Raw genomic sequence first — 23,050 nt, forward strand, 5'->3', positions numbered from 1 at the left:
ACCTGACTGATGTCACTGGTCCAGGCTGCTTTCTCCTGGCGTGAGGGGGCAAGCAGCACCACAGTAAACGGGGCAGCATCAGGGGGCTCCACCACTATTTTAAAATCCAGGTGTCCAAAAACTTGACCAGAACATTTGGCTTCAACACACAGAAACCCAACAATGAGATGCGAATCAGGAACAGAATAAAGTGGCTCTCTCCTCCTTCTCTGATGGACGGACATTCAAGGTCAGGCTCTCATGTCAGCAATAGAAACTTCTGGAGACTGGGAGCTTGCTTTATTGAGCTCACCAGCAGATAAAGAGGCTGAGTTTGAGTAAGTTACTTGCACTACGACTCTGCTCTCTTCATGATTTTAAAAATTTCTATTAATCTGCAGAACCCTGACAACAATTCCTCTGCCTTCACTGAAAAGTTACTATCATGAGACAAATTCAGTAAAATCTGAATTCCCCAATAGTGGGTTAACAAGGCTCACAGGGTTAAATGGTTCCACAGAACTTTTCACAAATATATGACATTAGGGAGTTCATTCTCAGCCTATCTCCAGCATCCTAAAGCAGCTCTTCTTAGCTATAAACAGATAAAAAATCTATAGGATTTAAACTGCTTTAATTTGAATATAATTCTAAGTAACAGAAAGTGACTTACAATCATCATCGCTTGCATCAGGTTCCTCAATCAATGTGCATTCTATCAGAGAGAGGACCCCACCTGTCTGGAAAGAAATCAATAGTTTCATTAAGAAGATGAGAGTCTTGCACAGGTCAGAAAGTCCTTTTTTCATTGTTTTCTGTTTTTCAGGGGTCAGGGAGTGTAACACTTGCCAGTGTTCAGGGCTTATTCCTGGCTCTGAGCTCAAAGATCACTTCTGGCAGGGGTTCAGGAGACTACATGGAATGCTGGGGATCAAATCTGGGTTAGCCAGACAAGGCAAACACCCTACCTTCTGTACTATCTTTCCAGCCCCAGTGAATTGTGATTTATAAACCTTATCTTCTAGATGTCACAGAAGAAAGCATAGCAATTCTGCATCATCAATAATTTTCAGTCTCCAAAATTAAACAGACACATGAAAGTAATTAAACTCATCTTTCATTATTCTTCTCTCACCAATTCACTCTCACTTTCAATAAAATGTAGTCAGTTGGTCTCTGGATTATAAGACGGTATCTGAGGGGTCCAGTGAGTGAATGCAACTCAGAAAACCAGAGAGGCATTAAACAAAGAAAGCTGTTATCATAGAAAAATATCTTTAGGCGTGAATAATAAAGGTATAGATAAGCAAATATTTTATGTAATGGGCAATCCTTTAGGCTTTGCAAACTCTGTGATTCTGTCATAACTACTCAAATCTTTCATTTCTAAAAACATGAAAGTAGTCACAGTATAGAGACAAATAAGCAATGGTGTGTGCCAAGAGAACTTGACAAACAAACACACTGTCCTCCCATTGTTCATCGATTTGCTCAAGCAGGCCCAGTAACGTCTCCATTGTGACAATTGTTACTGTGATTAGCATATCGAATATATCACGGGTAGCTTGCCAGGCTTTGCATGCGGGCAAGATACTCTCGGTAGCTTGCCAGGCTCTCCAAGAGGGGCAGAGGAATTGAACTCGGGTCTGCCATGTTGGCCACTTGCAAGGCAAACACCCTACTGCTGTGCTATCGCTCCAGCCTTGACAAACAAAAAATAGACATCAATTTGTGGGTAATAGTTTCCCGACTCTGGTGCAGAAGAAGATAAAATAGAAATGAGAAAATGATCTCTTTTTTACTTGAATTAATTTTTTTAAATTTTTAATTTACTTTTTAACTGAAATCACAGTGAGATACACAGTTACAGAGTTCTTTTCTTTTTTACTGTAATGTTTATTGTATCACTATTCACACAAAGTTGTTGTTAACTGGGTTTCAGTTATATAATGTTCCAATACCTGTCCCCTTGGGCTACAGTGATAGCACAGTGGGTAGGGAGTTTGCCTTGCATGCAGCCAACATGGCCGACCCTATTCCTCCACCCCTCTTGCAGAGCCCGGCAAGCTACCGTGAGTATCTGGCCCGCAGGGCAAAGCCTAGCAAGCTACCCATGACGTATTCGATATGCCAAACACAGTAACAAGTCTCACAATGTTACTGGGCCCACTCAAGCAAATTGATGAACAACAGGAGGACAGTGACAGTGACCTGTCCCTTCACCAGTGTACATTTCCCACCACCAATGTCCCCAGTTTCTCTCATGCCCCATCAAACAAGTTTTTTGTAACTCAGTAGTCAACAACCAGAAAAATGCTCAGTTATGATTTTTGGGGTAGTGCATACTTAAATTTAAGTTTCTTGCAAGGGACAACGAAGTGAGGTTTCTAACTATATATGACTTCACTATGCAAATTGTGACCCTCTGCGCAGCAGAGCATGGGTGGGGGAAGCCATCCTTCAAAGTGCTCTCAATGCCCCAACAGTGCATGGAATAGCAATAAAATAAACATGGAAAACCGGTACCTTGAGCAGATGCAGCTTTCCTCCAGAACTTCTTGTGCAAATTAAAAAGTGTTTGGTAAATAAGAAGCACTGTCTTTCTCCTTCCTTTTTCAAAGACAATGAACCCAGGCGAACTTTGCTAAGTTTACCCTTCTCAACAGAGGGTACTTGAATAAGAGAACCTGGTAATCACAAAAAAACGAAGAATACAGAGATTAGAAGTCTAGGAAGTGAAGAGTCCATATTGATACAAGAAACATGGAGATTTATTTTCCATGGTTCCAAGAATTTAGTTGACTAGAACTTTAATGCAAGTGAATCCCCTGTACATTGAGAAGAAGAAATATGTCTTGTATTTTTAAGAGTCACGCTAATTTGTACCATTTTTGTCAAACACTTTAGACTTAAACATTCACTAAAAGGTAGAAAAATAAGTTTGAAGGAAATAAATTGAATTCAAAGAAAAAGGCAGATGATCCTTGGGGATCTGATCTCAATAAACTTATGTCCTTGTAGATACAGGGGCTGGAGACACAGTTCAGGGAATAAGGCACTTGCCTTACTTCCAGGTATGACTCAAATGCCCACCCTCACTCCCCCTGCCCAAGAGGAATAAGGTACATATTGTATAATTACATATTGAGATTCAATAACACAACTGAAGCAAACAATTTATACTTCCTTAAAATTAAAGGTAAGTAACATATTAAGATAATTCACTGTTACTTAATTTTGTAATAAACTACAATACATGTAGATTGTACTATCCTGTCCTCCCGTTGTTCATCGATTTGCTTGAGCGGGCCCAGTAACGTCTCCATTTTGAGAATTGTTGTTACTGTGTTTGGCATATTGAATATACTCTCAGTAGCCTTCCAGGCTCTTCGAGAGGGGCAGAGGAATTGAACCCAGCTTGGCCAGGCTGGCTGCGCGCAAGGCAAATGCCCTACCGCTATAAGATCAATATAATTTACTTAAAGACTATGTTTAAAAAGTACCTAGTTCAGGTTGCATTTAAATTACATGTAAGAAAGATCTTGGTAGAGCGACTGGGGACATAGCTCAAAGGGCCAGGCACTGCTTTCCATGCAGCAGGCGTTGGTTCAAGGTCTGGCACAGCAAAGGCCCTTGAGCACCACAGGTGCACAGGTGACCTGCAAGCACAGAGCCAATAAAAATCCTGCAACTGCCAGGTATGAACCACTTGCACTCTGCCCCACTCCTCACAGCTAAATCTCTGTAGAATATAAACATAAAATAAATCACACAAAATATATACACAGAATAAACATAGCTTTCACTTCATTGAAAAAATTACACAAATATTTTATATAATCTCTCTTTGATCATAATCTCCCCACCCAAATAAAATTCTAATCTAAGTTAAATACCAAGACAAAAAGTATTGTGGCTAAGAGATAATGCAGGGACTAAGTCTCTTGCTTTGTATGCAGCTGGTTCCATCCGTGGTATATAATGGTTCATTGAGCATTGCCCAGAGTGATCCCTGAGCACAGTGCCAGGAGCAACCCCTGAGCACTGCTGGATATGTCTCTTCCCGAAAAAAAAAAAAGAAAGAAAAAGGAGTCCTAAGACAGATTATTACAAATCCCTTACTTCTGACTTCTAAAATGTCCAAAGTTGGTGCTATTTCTACTTTTGGCTTAATCTAATATCTACCCTAAATGCTTTCTTATGAAAAAACACATATTCAATTTTTAAATATTGAATATTTTAAATATTTTAAATATTATCAATGGATCATCACTATGATGTGAAATTGAAGGCAATTTATATGTCTCTTCATATGCTTTCTGGATAATCTTATTTGTTTTTAATGATCAGAGATTTTTTTAAGGCAAAAAAATCACTCTTCTTCATATATGTGTAACAGTAAACCTGTAAGATTGGAGTGTTCATCAAATATTAGTATTAACACAAGGATGCATCTGATAGCATATATTTTGTACCAGGTACTTTAAGATGTGCATGGGATGAAGAACTCTCGTTTCCAGGCCTGGATGCTGCCTCCTTAGGTGGGGCTGCCAGAGGTAAAGGAGAAAAAAGCTATCCGAGTCTAAGATGAGCAAGAAAGTAATCCTAGGGGAGAATGTGGGGCAGGGAAGCAGAGTGACGAGTGGAGGAAGGCTTGATTTCACAAAAAAAGACCTGAGAAGAGGAAGTGAAGGAAAGAGGGGAAGCATGTGGGAGCACACTGTGCAGAGAATAAAGGCAGCAAGCAACTAACTTTGGAGAATGAGGGAGCATGGGAAAAGCAGAAGGCACAAATCTCAGAGAAGGAGAAGGGTACGTAATAGTAGCAAAAGGATTGCACTCCCAGGAGGGTCACAGGATGAAACCAAAACCTGAAGAGACATTTCAGAAGAGATGAGTCATTCCCTCGTGTTACAAATGAGGAAACTGAGGCCTGGAAGATGAAGTAGTCATGCAAGAGTCACACCAAATTGAATATCACAGCCAGGAGACGGCAGAGGATTCGGCAACATTAAAACGGGGCAGCTGGGAAGTTAGTGAAAAGGGATGGAGCACAGGTCTTTCATGTGAAATGATCGGTTTAATCCCTGGCACTCTCTGTGCCTTCCCACTCCAGCACCACCAGACCCGAGTTGCACTGCACTATTCACCCGAACACCAAACCCTAAGGCCCACTCTGCGACGCTGAGTATTGCCAAGTGTGGTCCCCAGGCACTTGAGCACTGCTGGGAGGCCCTCCCACCAAAAACACAAACCTGAAACTTGGAACAGATGGGAAAAGCCAGTTTGTTCTTGGCTTTTGGTTGTGAGTGATCCAAGCAGGTGAGCTAGGGTAGCACGAAAGACTAAGGTTTCAACCAACCTCTTGACTGACAAAAGGCTGTGGAGTCATCTTCAAAAGGAATATAAGTCAGGCTCTGAAGGTTTGATAAAAACATGTTCATTGGTAAAGGTTTCTAGCATCTAATGATTTTTGCAACTCAAAAACTACAAAATACGCTGTTAGCTCATATATACGCAATTACTTTGTACTTCAGTTTTGATGTAAAAAATGTTTCCTTGGCAACTACACAGTAATAAGTGAAAATCTATTAGTGCTCACTCAAAGCCAAGTAGACCATGTGCAATTAGTATGGAATAAAATGCATATCTTTCTGAATTTATAAAATAAATATTTCTGAATTGAAGTTACTTCCGAAGTAAGCAACTTCAATTATATTGACTAGTTTACATAATGATCATGATCAGAATAAAGACATGTTAATGTATATTTTTCTCTTTTACCTTATGATGTAGCAATATCATCATAAGACTCAAAGATTCTTCTCTAGTATTAAATTAGTAATTGCTCAGTAAACATAACATTGCTAAAATAATCTATTATATCTTGGTGATCAGTCTATGTAACAATTGGGGTCTACTCACAACAAATCTTATGCTATTTCAAAAACCACATTCCCGTGAAGGTGAGGGGGGAGTTTGGGGGTCAGGAGCAGGCATTTACAAATGACCTATGCCCTTAGTCTTAATTCCACACAGGAGTGAAAAAGAGTAAAAAACAATTACCAGATTATAGGGCTGGGCATTTGAGAAGATATAACCACTGTAAATTTCATGTTACGACTTTAAATAATGGTACATTGAAAGTACATAATAGAGAATCTGATGGGTATTAAAGTACTAGCCAAGACTGTCTTACAATGCATTTCATTCTAAATTCGGTTACCTCTATTTAATTTTTCTGACTCACATTTCTATAAAACTACATGGACTATGCATAATGGATTTCATGCAAGATCTAAACTTAAAGTCCCTTTACCATTTAATAAATATTAATATATATTTCACAATATTAAAAATATTAAGTCTAAAATTTGAATCTCAGTTTTGAAAGTTGATATCTTAATCACGTAGACACTAGTCTAGATGCCTTTGTGTACTTCAGTTCATTTAACCTTTAAAGTATAATAAGGTAAGTATGACTAGTAACTCAGGGAGAAGAAACTGAGGCAATTACAGATTAATTAAATTCTCCAGCTGGAGAGCAAGCAAATACAGGAGGCAGGATTTGACTTCCACTAGCATGACTGGACTGTCTTCCTATTATTGTCTCCGATTCTTACATATTCATTCAACAAACTTTGAGTAGGCTTTGAAAAGTAAATGAAACATCAGACCACAGCTACAGACATTCTGCTTATCAACTGATTAAAACTAGATTCAATTTACAATAAAATTTATGTTATTTCAATCTCAAAACTTCTGTGGATTGACATTCAAGACTGGCTGATTCTGAGTAGGCCTCTCAATGACCTCATGACATCGATTTCCTAGTCCTCACAATGAAAATCCATTTAACATTAAAATCGTGCATATACACCCATGTTTCACCACTATTATTATGGTGGTGAATGAATGAATAGTGCTGAATGAATCGTGCACATACACCCACGTTTCACCACTATTATTATTCACCACTGCTCCCGTGTCGACTCCTCTCCCAGCCCTGTTTCAGAAGCTCAGAATTAAATCTTAAAAGAGATCAACAAGCAGAAAAAGTTTCTCAGATACACCACTCACCAGCTGAGACCTCCAGGGCCATTTCAGGAGAGCGTAAGCAAGCTCCCACCTTAACAAAGGCCCAGCAGCCATGCTCACACCCTAAAAGCTGCTGTCATGTTTATGGCCAGACTCCACGGCCTCTTGACTAAGCTCCACAGAGATGCTAAACTGATGGAAATTTCAGGTACAACAGATATTTTTTGGCTGAACACTCCAGGTCTTCTTTGAGTCAGGGTGGGTGATCTTGCCCCATCTCCCTGTACTTCCAGAAGACTGGCAGCTACACCCACGTCTCACTGCAACAGCCATGTAAGCTCACTAGCCAGTTAAATATTCTGGATTTTCTGGAGTGACATCTCCAAACTCTACAATACGGAGGTCTCAGTAGGAGCACACCAGATTGCATGGGAATGTAAAATTGGACGGGAAAGTAAAGTAGAAGCCAAGAAAGTTGAACTAACGAAAACATTAACACAGAAGGCTCAACTAGCAACAAAGGCTTAGTAAACCTGAGGCAAAGAATTAATGTCCTCACGGTGAGACACAAGAATTTTCACAAATTTTCTTTTACTGAAGTTTTTTTTTAATCACTCCATGAGCCATTTAGTGGTAACACGCAATATAAAATAAATTATTTTGGGCCTGATACTGGGGCAGGCTTGAGTGGTGATTGGCAAAATGGAGGCAACAGTAGAGCGTTTGCTATTGGAATACTGAGTGCCTGTAACAAATGCATCATGAATAACTTTGTAAACCACCATGTTTAAATAAATGGGCAAAAAATCAAAAAGATAAAGTCATGCACAAATTTCTACATAGATATATGTGCACATACCCAACACACTTACACATTTAATAACCTTCAAATCATTTATAAATGTTAAGACCAAATACTAGGACATAATTAGAAAAAATTGTAAAAAGTGTCTGCCATAGAGGCAGGCTGTGGGAGTGGGGTTGGAGGGAGGGGAGCTAGAGAAAAACTGGGGACATTAGTGGCAGGAAATGTGCACTGGTGAAGGGATGGGTATTGGAATATTGTATGACTGAAACTCAGTCATGAACAACTTTGTAATTGTATATCTCACAATGATTCATTCAATAAAATAAATGAACTGTAGTTTTATAGAACATAGAATCACTAAGAGTTTAAAAGAGTAGAAAACTAAAATCTCAATGGATCTTAAAGCCTATTAAGTACATTTAACTAAAGTGATAGCAGAAACAATCACAGCAGAATTGGGCAAAATTTTCAAATTGTCTGTGATTAGATTACTTGCACTTCCAGATAAAGATCTGATTTTTAAAGTCATCTTTATTGAATAATTACTAAACAGACTAACCAAACCAAGTGATACAGAAAAAAAATGCACAGGAATCATCATATCAATATCAACATAATAACATTGAAACATTCAGGCCTCAGAAATGCCTTAAATGTGTGGTACAGGACAAGGAATAAAAAGCATCTGGGCATGAGTCACAAGACTGGTGGTTCCCAATGTACTTCTTCTAGTTACTGGCAGTTGCCTTCTACATAAGCCAATTATGACTTAGTCAATATATTCAATTTTCCAGCAATATTTCATTGACAGTTTCTTCAAACTTAGATCAGAATTATCTATGTGTGTAGAAATAATTATTTATGCATAAGAATACTTTTCAATCGTAAGTCCTTTCATCTAGTTACAGAAACTTTTGTTTCCATTCTCACATATTATACAGCTCAAGTCAATTGGCAAACATTTTTCAACAAACTCCAAAAAAGAAAAAAAAACAGAATAGGACACCTTACAATCAAAATGTCAATTCAACAAGCAATTCAGTTGAATCCAAGGGAAATTTTTTCTGTTATCTATAATGGAAATCAGCCTATCAAAAAAGAGAAAATTTATACACATTGCCCTTCTGAGTTATAATTATGGAGCAAGACAGTCATGCAAACAAACATGAGCTCACAACATAGAAAAGGATGAAACTCATGCACCAAGAGCGAGAGGCCTTCGAAATGAGGAGGCAGGTGAACTTACTCTTAACTAGAGAAGAAAAGAAGAAAATTCTAAAAGGCTCCTCAGAGGTATCAGACTTGATCCTGGGAGCACAAGCCAACCTTCAATAGGCACACAAAGGTAGACAAGGGCATTTCTGGTGCTCAAGGCTGGGAATGGCATAAGTAAAGGCACAGAAGCAGACTGGGGAGACAGTTGGTCTGAGAAATAAAGGAGACACAGAGGAAGTCCTGACATCTCTGACATCCCATTCCATTACTATTTGGAGAAAAATGAACATCGAAAGTCAAAATAAGAAAAGGTTATCCTCACCTAAAATAGATTTCAAAATTTTAACATATGTGTGGTTTCTCTTCTTGTAAACAAACAATGGAAAAATAGAACAGCATGCACTGAATTTTGTTACTATTCTGTGCAAAAAAAAAAATAATGTGCATGGCACAAATAATGACTTTTTTCATGAGATGAAAAAAATGTGTTTTAAGCATCATGTTTCAGTACACAACAGAAATGCAAATGCCATCAAATGAGACTGGCATACATAAGCTTGAACCTACACTCAAGGTTCATTACAGCTCCAAATACATGTGCCAGTCTCTCCAAATTCAACATTCCTAAACATGTGAGAGATGGTCTCTTAAGCCATTTCCTCAGGGTCTGTGGCCCTCTTTTGAAAATCTTAAAGAGGATTTGGAATATGGTTTGCTGCATGCACTTTGGAATCAGAGCCACAGAGGAGTGGACACTGGTAGGCAGTGGCTTTTCCACAGTTTTCGGCACAAGAATCTTCCAATTCTTCGAAACCTAATTTACTGGGTGATGCCCCAAAGCACACCCCACAGACACGAGACCTTCGTCGTTCCTGTAGTGTGGCAGGAACAGACCATGGGGCATTTCAGTTGGCAAGTGGGGGGACCAACTGAATCAAATCAAGTCCTGGGGGGCTGCTGCAGAAGTGCTGATGAAAAATGGGAACAAGAGACAGCTGTTCTCGCTCCGGACAGTGTCCCCCGGACTATATGAAAGTGCTTTGAGCAGGGCAAGTTTCTCTTGGATCTTGGCCTGGGTGTCATCGCCACCTGACGTGGCCACTCTCATCGGCCAGGCCGATCTGTCCTCCTTGGCGCTGCTGAGAATGTCCGTTGTACTGAGGAGAAGGGTCCAGTCAGAATGTAATCTACCATCCCACTCGTGCTTTACTATTATTGTGTTGCTGTTTTTCATGGCCCCTGAAAAGAAACAGCACAGAAGTGGGCCTCAACCACACGCTCGGTCACGGCAGCAGACACGTAAATAAACTGCATCAGTTCCAGAACGCTTTCCCGGACCTGCTGGTGACAATGTGCCTGTGGCAGAAGTTGCTGGACGGCAGGTGTGGATCATGCACTTACCTTGGCGAATGAAGGTTTGGCTGGTGTCCAGCAAGATATCACAGCCCTCGACGATCATTCTCTCTATGGCCAGGTTTTTCCTTATGTTCTCGGTGTCACTCACTTCATCATGCATGATCCTGTCAGAGACAGTAACACAGGGAAACAGTGAGAGTTTTCTACTGTCTGTGATCGCAAGTGAGCAAAGAAGACCTTTACCTGGGAGCCTGGTTTCAAACTTGTGTCAGCATGGGGGGAGTCAGGGGATGCAGACCAGACCTTGAGGTTTTGGTAAAGTAAAAAACCCAGCATGGACCAGTGGTCAATGACTGTCCTTAGAAAGCAGCTTACCAGAGAAACAGGGATGCAATAATATAATATTTTATGAACAATTTCTTTCATTGAAATTGGGTTGTCCTTTCTTAAAGTCAGAATAAATTATACCTTTTAGCCCATATGAACTAATGGAACACAGCTATAATCTCCTAAAACGCTGAAAAATTACTGATAAAACAAAAGTATACATTGCCTAACTTCTTCCCAAAGATAAATAACAAAACTGCGTTTAAAAATCATTTGGCAGTGGATAGAGAGAGTAAAGAGGTGAAGACACTTTTCTTAATTGTTAAAGACCCCAGGTCAATTTGTGGTACAAGATTTCTGGGAGCTACCTCTGAGCACAGAGTTGGGAGTAGCCTCTGAGCACCACCAAGTGTGGCCCAAACCTTCCACCCACAAAAAAACAGTTTTTAATTAAATAAAAATAATTTTCTATTCTGTTGAAATGAATGTTAGTCTTCAACTGAAATACATACCTAATCGTAATTACATAAATTCACATGCTATAATCACATATTTTTGAGGGGCCATACCCAAGAGTGCTCAGGGCTTACTCCTGGCTCTGCTTAGAGATTACTCCTGGCAATGCCTGGGGGACCACTTAGGCTGTGAAGGATGGAACTCCAATTAGCCAGGTGCAAGGCATGTGCCCATTCTGATGTACTATCTCTTCAGTTCTTATAAACACATTTTCAAAGACTATTTTTTTATTAAAGTTCACATATGGGCTGCCTTAGGGCTATCTTGAGAGCCAGCACTTAACACCCAGGTGAACCTGAAAGACTGAATGGTGTCTTGTTGCCAATTTCCTGGACACATGCATTACATTTCCACAGAGATTAACACTGCATTCCAAGATGAAAACTTATTGTGAGTTATCTCCTACCTGGAAAGCTCCTCTAGTTTTGACTTAGCAAACTCCAGACTTTTCCTCTCCACATGTTCATGGGGAGTATGAGCTAGGAGCTCATGAAGTGTGATGATGTACCTGGGAATCTAAACACAAAAGCCATGTGAGCAAGAAGTAGGAACCCAGCACCCTGAGATCCAGAACACTGGGTCACTCTCTTCTGTACCATCCTCATCTCTGAGAAGCTCCTTTCTGACAGTTTTTATTGTTTACAAATATATATGTATATATTTATTTATGTATGTATATAACATAATATTTAATGTAAAATTTTCTCCATACAGGATAACATATAGTTGACATCTTAGTTTTATTATAGCTAAGGTTACAATAGTGTTAACATTTATAGCTTAGATTTCAAATATGTTTAAAATGAACTATACTTCTACCTTCTTTCTCTCCCTCCCTCCCTTCCTTCTCTCTCTCTCATGAAACTTTATCAAGAAAACATGAATATTGTTATAAACAAGCAACTGTTTCTTTAGATTTTTGTTAAATATCATCAAATATTTCTTCACCATCATCTTCTAAAACTTGACTCAGGGAAACAGACGGCTATACTCAAGTTTACCTGAATCTATATGTAGATTTATTTGTCTTTTTATAAGCACTTTTTGATTAAAAATTTTTAATTGACAATCCTACTGTAATCAGTGTAGAGCAAAAACTCAAGAGAAAATATATTCACTTTTATGACATTTTTATCACACTTTGTCTCAACTTATCCTTTTAGCAATGAAAAATATTTTCAATTAGATTATTAATTTGCATTTTATTTTTGTTTATGAGCATCTACCTAACTGAAAGCTATCAAAGATAGAAAGTTCATCAAGTTTAGGAGGGTTTTAACAGACCATAGTAGAGTTTTATCTCACGTTAGAGTGATTCCACATATTTATGTTTTTCTGGCTAATAAACTAAAATTTTGAAGAGAATAAGAAGCATGGGTTTAATTTTCACTTCCAATTTTGGGTCAGTTCAAGTGCTTGAGGTTTGCGCATGCATCCAAACCTCCAGCAACGCAAGAATTATTTCCCCTTTCCACATTTGGCTTTCTTAGAAAGGGCGCAAATGAAATAAAGTAGAAAGAGGGTTGAAGCTTCTTCAGGATGGACTCAGCCTAGACAGGAGAGCCAGCCTGGATTTAGGTTCTAAGGGGTAACAAACCCTGAGAATGTCTTGTGCTGGTAATGGAGATCACTCAGCACTTGCAAGGACCTTTGAGAGTGAAGAAAATAAAGCCACTTCCCATGGCCTAGGGGCTTCTCCTTCTCATTCTGTCCTTCAATGTTGCGATCTCTATCCACAAATTGACATTTTTTCACATGCAGATTGCGGCATTCACGGGCTTATTACCAATTTGTAATGAGTGCCTGCATTTATGCACAAGCACATCTGCATAGCAGCACCATCAGCACAACATGGGTCTGCAGCTCTTGTGGGATCATGACCTGGGGATGCCATCAAGTCAGGGTTTCAGAATCAGGGAGACTCCTTGGTCCTGGGAAAAGGGTCACAGGACACTCCTCTACTGAAGAACAGATGGAGGAGACTTTAGACCCCTCTATCCCATAAACTTTACAGTAAGATAGCCTTGATTGCTGTTCCACTGGGTGAACCTGCCTGGGACATGCTTTCAAATATTCCTTTTGCACCATGCCACGATTGATGCAAGTTTGCCTTGAAGTCAAGAATTCTATAAGAAAATCAAGGCAATGTACCCAATTTTTCATAACAAAGAAGGCAGGAGTGGGAGAGCCTGACTACTTATAATGCACTGAAAGCCCACAAAACTAAGTTTAGTCAATAGATTCATGATCCTCCCCCATTAATTAAATCTATTTTAGAGAGTTTCTTGGCTAAGATTCAAGTGGATGGATTTGAAATTCAGTAACTGGCCCTCTCCACTTTCTGGTGGAGGAACAAACAAGTCTGAGACTGCCCAAAAGCTGGCAAAGGATGTTCTGCAGAAAAGTGTCTGTCTCACCAAAGGATTCATCTGTACAGCCACGAGCTGATCATAAATCTGTTCCCCCCAAAAACTCAAGACTCATAGTACTGTCTAGATGAGTCATAATTCTGCTTTCAATTATGGAACAATGCTTGTCACATTACAGACATTAATTAACATGCTCTCCAATTACAGTAAATAGGTGACTAGAGCAGAAAAAGCTGCTTTCTGGACAACATCCAATCAGCCAATCTTGTCAGAAGATGGTTTCATCACCGGCTCACCTATGAACTTAGGGGCAGCTGAAGCCAATTTACAGTTCCAGCCAAGCCACTGTCTTTGCTAAATAAAAACAGTTAATGACTACATTATTTTCCATAACACATCTCTTGCCAACACTTGCACTTACTTGTCTTATGTGAGTTTATCTGAGGATAAATTCACAGCATATTCAAATCCCACAAAACCACCATGTTTCCATAGTTTAACATAGTTCATTAACAAGAGCATTTGATACCATCAAAAGGGTCCAGAGAGAGGTAGAATATAACCCTCCACACACAAGCTAAAAGGTGCCAATCACCTCTTTTCCATCTGCCCACACACAACCCCTATCTGCATATCTAGGATCAAGAAAAATTTCTGTACCGGAGGAGCCTTAATGGCATTGACCAAGGTCACCTTTTTCATTGTGTCTCTACAGCAAGAATACATAATGCTCAGCCTTAGCCCTTCATGTCCAGCCTACACAGGAGCAGGATGAAAGTGCAGAATTTCCACAACTAGTATATGCAGAAGGGAGTAGCTATGCCTGATCCATGTGAGAATTCAAAGCCTTTATGACTATTTCACCTGATTTGTAAAAGGACAAAAAGGAAACAAGAAGAACAGAATGAATCTAGTATGGAAAAACATCAGTCAGACTTCCAGAGGCACTTCTCTCTGCATTTCCCCCACCTACATGTTTCACATGATTACTCCTAGGGAGAAGGTCCTGAACAAGACAAAGAGAACTTAGGAGCAAGAGGCCCTTTGAAGCCAACTTTAGTTATTTCCCCTCTTGGCCGCTGAAAATAGTTACAGGAAAGCAATAAATAAGAGTCTAATTCAGAACTCTTTCAACTGGCATGTTTATTGCAGTTTGACCAATTCTAGAAAAAATTATTTTAAGTTTGAGGCTTTTTGTTTCAGAGGAACCATCTTCAGTAGGTGAGAAGACAGAGAATCTCAACATTTGACCTTCCTTTAAGTTTTGGCTTGTGGGTCTTGCACAGATTGGAGGTTTCATAAGAGGTCCATTGTAACACTATGTAGTTATCCACCCTAACTTCTGGAACCAGTGCACTCCCCTAGAAACATAGCATTGGGTCCACAGTTTAGCTTCAGCCCTAATTTTCAGGTGAGGGCACAGTCAGTGGTGTTTAGGGCTTTTCCTTGCTCTGAGCTCGGGAGTAGCCCCTGCTGATGATTGGAGGACTGTCTGTGGCATCCAATCGGAACAGGTTGGCAGCACACAGGAAAGCCCCTTATCTCCTGTCCTACCTCTCCAGCCTCCCAATTATAAGATTAAGAAATGAAGATATAAACGGCCTCAACTGACCCATTGTTATGACTGAGAAGACTCCTAAATATCTCTTAACACTTTCCAGTTTAAAGATCCTTTTTTGATCATTATGTACATGCCTTGATGTCAATCTAAATGCCAAGTCATTGTTACTGGGCTTAAATTTCAGGATGAGAGGACAGATAGGTCGGAAAAGGAAAAGTGGGGAGAGAGTCCTTCAGCATGGGTAAGAAATCAAAGACCTTTCCAAGGCCTTACCTATATTCGACCACCTTTTGACACCTCACCTAAAGTGGAGGTGCTGTTTTAAAAGACAAATTCTTAGTAACAGGAATTTTAAATAGCACCTGCAAAGACATCACTGGGCTGACAGAGAGATTCCTGAATGTTCCACATGCTTTCACAACTCTACTTTTGTATATTCACCTGAATTGGGACTACTGAACAGATACAACTGAAGTACTTCATGGTTACCTATAGCAATTTCTAAAGATTCCAATAGAACCCAAAGAGCATTACACTTCATAAGTTTTATGTCACTGTAGATAAAAAGTTAAACTACAATTTGGCATAAGGATAAATAAAAATTAAAGAAATTTTTTACTTTGAAGTTTTTCTTGTAATATATTTCCTCAGGGAGACCAAGAGTTCAAGCAATTTAGTTCCATGCAAATATACGAAAACAATATAAAGTTTCACTATACTTAAGTAATTTCAAATGTATCCTTTCTGTTTTCAAAGTCTTAACTAAATTTCTATGGTGACTTCCAAGATTTCAAGCTGGACTGACAAACTTTAAGACAAACAATTATGAGCCAGAGCAACATTTCTTTTGAGGCTACAAAATTATTGGCTGGGGCCAGCAATGCTTGTTCAGAGGGACAAAGCTCTCCACACAAACCCTAACGGACATGATGAGGAGAACGGGTTTACCATATGACAAGCTGGAGGCCTGGCTAGGAGCCCCATAAATTCCACAATGGGAACACTCAATGCTTTTCCAAAAGAACAGAATAGATATTGTTCAAAAGCACATGAGATTCAAGACACATTTTGGCTTCTATAATTCCTACTCAAGGTTCTAAATAGTAGTCATAGATATATAGGAAAGAATGCAAGTGTATATGATCCCTTAGGCTGTGCTAATGCCCAAAAGTGAACATCAGGACAAGACCCAGACTCAGCATGGCACCTGAGGAGGGACCAAGAGTCCCAGCCCAGCCACAGCCCCAGACTCCTAAGTCACTACCACTCCGTGACCAAGGATAGAGCTCCAGTCTACAAACACTCAACAGCAACCACAACAGGGCAGGGAGGATACGAAGGAAAACAAAGACCTTCCCAGAAATCTCTCCACTCCCTAGGAACCTTTTATGCAACCAACATACACTGGAACATTTGCACAGCATCCTATTTCTGTAAACCTAATAATATTTTTAAACATGCTGGAGGAGGAGACACCATGGAAGAAATCTGTGTGTGGAAGCTTTCTGTAAGAGAAAATTGTGCTGCTTTTCAACAAAACCATGCCTAATTTATTTGCTTCCAACATGTCTGGTTTTCTTACACACACAAGTCAAAGACGAAATGTGTGGTTTAGGTTTGTTTATCTCAGGGTCCAGCTCAAAATGACAGAGGTCTAGGTGCAGAAATTCTTCACAAGAAATCCTTTCCTGTTTTGCCCTGGTCACCCAAGGGTCTCGGACTCTCCAACTCTCAGGTGGGAGCCAGAAACTTCATGTCCCTGATGACTCACCTGAAACATCGGGTAGGTCAAGAACGTTTCCAGCATCCTCCCCTCACATGCAGGGTTGGCCTCATACTGTTTTAAGAGTTTGTCAAAATCTCTGTTCTGCTTACAATTGGCAAGCACCTGGAGGCTGTACTGGTGATTACGCACAAACTCTTGATAAATGTTCAACATGGGGAGTAAAATATCAAAGAGATCAGCTGGAAAGAAGATAAAAATACAGTCATTTTTCTTTGTGCTTGGACAAGGAGAGATTGTCCATGCAATGAGAACGGCAGAGCGACTTCTGAGCTCCACTCAGGCACCCCAGTTCTGAGAACCGAATGACTGATCTCATAGAAGGCACCCTGGGCACCCCCGGGGCTGAGCCCTCACACTCCCAAATAAGCTGACAAGTCAAGGGAAAGGTGGAAAGGTAATAACTACTGAGGCAGGGCCCAAAGAGCAATAAAACAAACTCCCAAGGGCTCGTAAGGCACATCAAGAGGGAGATTTGGCTTCGGCAGACTAATATTAAAGTTATTTTACTGTACTTTAAGTCATAGGAGGATAAAATCCTCACTCCTCTGCTTCAGGCACTCACCTAAAATCAAAGTAGGCCAATTTGCTATCCTTGCCTTCAGTCCTTGATGAAATATTTCATGGAGAAACATGATTGTTTCACTATTTTTTAAAAAAGAGAAAAACAATTAGTTAGTGTAAAACATCTGTTTTGTTAAAATCCTCTTTAACATAGGGACAGAAAACCGTTTTTATACCAAGGGCCCGTTGGAGATATTTATAACTTTATTCATGGATCATACAATACAGGCAGGTAGACATGGGCAGTAGAAAAAAAGCATCATGTATATACCATGAAGTACTAGGATCAGACTCCAGGATTTCACAGGCCTTGTATGATTTTTCATACTGTGTAGGTCTTTGGAATACCCCTAGATGTTATTTCCACCCTTGAGCCTGGCAGTCAGGAACGGCTGTCTTATGTTGATTTTGCTAACAGACTTTGTGTAGCAAGGACCCAGAGAGCAAGGGGGAGAGAGACAAGCTGGGGTAGAGAGACAGAGAGGGAGAGGCAGATTCCAGAGAGCTGGAATCGAGGAATGAGAGGCTAGTAAAGAAGACTGCGTGAGTTGGGGAGAGTTGAGAGAGAGAGAGAGAGAGAGAAGCAGAGACAGAGAGGCAGAGACAGAGAGAACAGGGCAGCGAGATGGAGCACAGAGAGACTAGCAAGGGGGACAGAGGGAGAAGAATGTAGAAGAATACAGGAGTAGGCATGTGGAGAGAGAGAGCCCAGGCTGCGAGATAGAGTGCGGAGAGATGAGCAGGAGAGACAGGAGGAGACAGGAATGAGGGGCAGTGTGAGACTAGAATGGGAGGCTTAGAAAGACTGGGGTAGGCACGTGGGGAGAATGGAATAAACTGCATTGATCAACCAACCAGCTTGGCCCTTGTTTCCTCCTCTGTCTGCCCCATGGCCCGGGCCACCCCAGCTGGGTGATTGGCCCAGGCCCACCCCAAACCCGGGCCCACCGAATACGGGCAGTGAGAAGAAGAGCTGCTGGGGCTCTCCCCCAGCAGCCCCTGGGATTTTCATACAATGCTGGACATTCCCCACCCCTGCTATCACCTCAATAAAAAATATAAGACACCCTGAACTCTCTAAACTATACACCCAATCATAATATCATCCTACCTCCCTACAGTAATTTACTTTTCAGACAATCTCAAAATCACAAAGAAAATCCTAAGTTAAGCTTCAGATATTGAAAGTCAGTCAGCTCCAAATCATAGTCATTTAATCCTCTTTATCATTTATAATAAAAATGGATTTTTACTGTCAGAATGTAGCACGTCAACTGATGATCACGAAGTTAACTATGATCCCTTTATTTTCTTCAGACCTGATTCTAGATAACTTAGAAAAAGGTCTCTTTCATTAAAAAATGAATTTTGACAGGAGAAAGGAGGAAAAATTCCATAGTGAAGATGTGACAGAACTCTACTGTACCCACTCTTAAGAAACTCAGGACATGACTGTAAGAGTCTTTTGAAAGAATGGAGTCAATATAGAGAGTCTAAAAATAAGCTCTTTGAGTGAAATTGGATCTAAATTCTACAAGAATTAAGTATAGTTTTCAAAATCAAATAGCCTTTGCTTCCCCCTCTTTAGAATTTACCTACCAGAATTAGCCTTCCAAGGTCTTTTCTAAGCAAACACATCAACACCATCAAATAAAGAGTTCACAACAGGAGATAACTTGGTTTTAAGTCAAGTTCTAGTGTAAGAAACACTTGACTACTTCCAAATGTCCCGTAAAACAAATAGACACTGTTTGAAAATGATAATTTTAACTAAGCAGGATTTGCTATTAAAAGATTTTACTCAAATCAAGTTTGATAGATATTGTAGATTAGTTTTCTAAGCTCCATCCTTTTTGCAGCAGAAGATGGCTAGCTCAAACTATATGTCCTATGTTCCCTTGCAGTTAAGTTTCCAGATACAAATTCATTTCCATTCATAAATGTCCTTGTTGAGACATGCAAGGTGGAAGTGGAGAACATCTTCTTGCTGCTGAAAGTCATTTCTAAAGGCAGAGTTTAAGGGCAATTTCCAAGTTCTTAAAGTTCCTGGAAACCAACTGCATAGATTTAAGAGGCATCTGTACTGACAGTGGTGGTGACAATTATTTCCTAATCTCAGCATGGCATCTATGGTGTTAGGCTCTAGACCTGAGGGGGCAGGGGCAACTGCATGAATTTACTCTTATAGCTCTCCCCACAAACTCAGTGAACAACAAATTCCCTATATTCATAGACGAGGTTCCTTTCCTACATTGAAAAACAGCTGACACATCTGCCGTCCTATTTTGACATAAGGGTCACGGTCATGGTCCTCCCATTATTCATCGATTTGCTCGAGCGGGCCCAGTAACATCTCCATCATGAGACTTGTTGTTACTGTGTTTGGCATATTGAATACGTCACGGTGAGCTTGCCAGGCTTTGCCGTGCGGGCGAGATACTCTCGGTAGCTTGCTGGGCTCTCCGAGAGGAGCAGAGGAATTGAACTCGGGTTGTTTGACACAAGAATGGTTAGAAAACAGATGAAATACTTATGCATGTGGGTAAGGAGATTAAGTAAAAACTCTACGCTGAAGTTTAAAATAATGGATCTGGGGCTGGAGAGACAGCACAGCGGGTAGGGCGTTTGTCTTGCACGTGGCCAACTTGGGTTCGATTCCCAGCATCCCATATGGTCCCCTGAGCACCACCAGGAATAACTCCTGAGTGAAGATCCAGGAGTAACCCCTGTGCATTGCCAGGTGTAACCCAAAAAGCAAAATAAATAAATAAATATAAAATAATGGATCTGACTGGAGACACAGAACACAAGTCAAGATACTAACTTACATGTGGTCGGCCTCAGTTCAATTCCTGGCAATGCGTGATCTCCCCAATCACTACTTCCACAACCAAACAAATAGGCAACAGCAACAAAATAATGCACCTGCCTAGGACTTCAATTTCAAGGGCAAGGAAAGTAAATCTAGTTAAACAACAGCAACAACAACAAATGCCCTATATGCCTCATGTTTCACTTCAAAGATCCATTTAGAACTTGGTGCAGTAAGTAGCTGCTAATCTGCATGCGGCATAGTCACTTGAATCTAAAGTGAAACTACTATGTCAAACCTGGCCATCTCTGCTGCAGGTCACATAATACAATGGAAACAATCCCCAGTGGCAACCTAATCGCAGTGTGGTACAGATTTTGCGGCATCTCTGCCAAGGTACATTTCACAGTCCTGGCCATTAGCGTCCATGACAGAAATACGTCCAGAATGTTGCAGATATTGTCTGAGGACCAAAAGGTTCCAAAGAACACCTCACACTAGATGAAACCACTGGCATCAATGTGAGAAAACAGCCCTTCTTACAACACAAAAGCCTACATTTAATCTCATACTGCTAAATTTTCACTCATCATTAATCCTTTATCATTTATCATCAAATACCTCGAGACCTAAGCTTTCAAATCCCTGATCTCTTTTCTCCAACAATATTTCTGTCTTAATTCTTGATAACCTCAATATGTATATAAACAACATTCCAGTAGAATGACCCCTCAGGTTTTTGAACTTCTCTTTTCACAGAAACTTGTCTTCCATTTACTTTAGGCAACAATCAATTGATAGTGCTCCAAGGCGGTGCTTTTCAAAGCCTGGTCTGTGGAAAAAGGTCGAACACCACTGCTCTATATTTAATCAATGTCCATAACTGCATCTTGCCCCTTCTCAATTTCAACTACACTATTCTCTAACTACCATCTTAGTATGGTGTTTATTTATTGCCTTTAGACCCTGACTTCAAAAATGCTTTCACACCACCAGGACCTTAAACTATTGGTAACACCAATTCATTATGTACTTAAAACTCTCACATTTCCTCCTCCCTCCCTCCCTCCTTCCCTCCCTCCCTCCTCCCTCTCTTCCATTCTCCATCTCTCTCTCTCTCTCTCTCTCTCTCTCTCTCTCTCTTGCTGTGGCTAAAAGAAAACATGCGTCATCATGATCCTGACTCATCACACTATAAAGTACAACTACTGGTCCAACATGTTAATGCTGTCATGAAGCACAACCTAGTAACAACATTTCCTGATCCATTTACTCTCTGTTCTCTTTGATCATCACTACATATCTTTCCCTCTATCTAACACTTCCTTCTTATTCGTCTGAAATCCTTTTACTAGTGTTTATTCCTTCATTGTCTATTCTTCACTCTAAGACCAATATCTTGGTTTTATACCACTTTTGCCTTTGCAAGTTAACTTTCAGCAACTCTCACCTCCTTTTTTTTGGCATAATTTTGAACCCCATCTTAAAATATACACATATATTTTATTTTATTTTTTAAATTTATTTATTGAATCACTGTGGGAAAAGTTACAAAGCTTTCAGGTTAAAGTCTCGATCATGCAATGATCAAACACATTTCCCTTCACCAGTACTTATTTTTCACCACCAAGAACCCCAATGTATCCCCGTCCCACCCCTCCCAATGCTGTGAGGCAGATGAATTCTAATTAGCACTCTATCTACTTTGATTAGATTCATTGTTTTGACAAAAGATGCGCCATTATTGTTTAGAGTTTACACCCCAAAATCAGACCTGCTGAAAAGGCATTGTGAAAGAATTTGTTTTCTACAGCTGGTTACAAGAACCAGATGATGTCACGCAGCCGCAATAGCGGCCACATGATTCTGGATTTCTGATATTTTATTTATTAAGCCTGGAAGTATTTCTGCCGAGAGTCAGATAATTATGAGATTGGTTTTTGTGGCTCTGGAGCCATGGCCATGCCAGAGAGCCGCTCGTGGGGGGCAACTCGTGACCTTGGTAGGCCGTGAAGGACAAGCTGGGAACACCCCCCTTCCCATGAGGTTTCAGTTTCCCCATCACCACTGGCTCATACCTGGCTTTTCAAAAAGCTCCGAGGTAGCCACCATCTTGCTGTCCAGGGGGAAAAAGGCGGAAGGGAGCAACACCCTTTCCCTCCTGGGAAGGCATGGTGCCATGGATTAACTCATAGTCCATTCACTTTTCTGCCACAAGCTGCTGGGCTCTGCATTAAGTCCTTGTGCTTCTGGAGCCATGGCCATGCTGGAGAGCTGCTCATGGGGGCAACTCGTGACCTCGGTAGGGCATGAAGGACGAGCCAGGAACACCCCCCCTTCCCATGAGGTTTCAGTTGCCCCGTCACTTCTGTTCAATATCTGGCACCACATATGGTCCCCTGAGCACTGCCAGGAGTGACCTCTGAGTACAGAACCAGAAGTAGCCTCTGCATACTGCCAGGTGTGACCCAACCCTTCTCCCCAAATAAACACTAGCCAGCTTTAAGAAATTGGTCTTAGAGGGAAGAATAGACAATGAAGGAATAAACACTAGTAAAAAGCTCATACCTGGCTTTTCAAAAAGCTCCGAGATGGCCGCCATCTTGCTGTCGAGGAGGAAAAAGGTGAAAGTGAGCAATACCCTTTCCCTCCCGGGCAGACATGGTGCCATGGATTAACACATAGTCCATTCACTTTTCTGCCGCAAACTGCCGGGCTCTGC

The 23,050-nt window shown here is 40.5% G+C and overlaps 1 protein-coding gene across 1 annotated transcript in view; it reads right to left on the reverse strand.

The window, feature by feature from the left end:
• Positions 1-23,050, reverse strand: part of RASGRF2 (Ras protein specific guanine nucleotide releasing factor 2) — a 261,112-nt gene that overhangs the window by 124,750 nt on the left and 113,312 nt on the right. Inside the window, exons 6-12 of the mRNA XM_056112497.1 lie at positions 17,518-17,597; positions 16,941-17,134; positions 11,646-11,755; positions 10,442-10,560; positions 2,506-2,666; positions 653-719; positions 3-139 (exon numbers count right to left, since the gene is read on the reverse strand). Of these exons, the coding sequence (XP_055968472.1) occupies positions 3-139; positions 653-719; positions 2,506-2,666; positions 10,442-10,560; positions 11,646-11,755; positions 16,941-17,134; positions 17,518-17,597 (868 nt within the window). The remainder of the gene's footprint in view (positions 1-2; positions 140-652; positions 720-2,505; positions 2,667-10,441; positions 10,561-11,645; positions 11,756-16,940; positions 17,135-17,517; positions 17,598-23,050) is intronic.

The sequence above is a fragment of the Sorex fumeus genome, unplaced genomic scaffold (genome assembly GCF_029834395.1).
Source record: "Sorex fumeus unplaced genomic scaffold, SorFum_2.1 ptg000018l, whole genome shotgun sequence".
Taxonomy (NCBI): Eukaryota; Metazoa; Chordata; class Mammalia; order Eulipotyphla; family Soricidae; genus Sorex; species Sorex fumeus.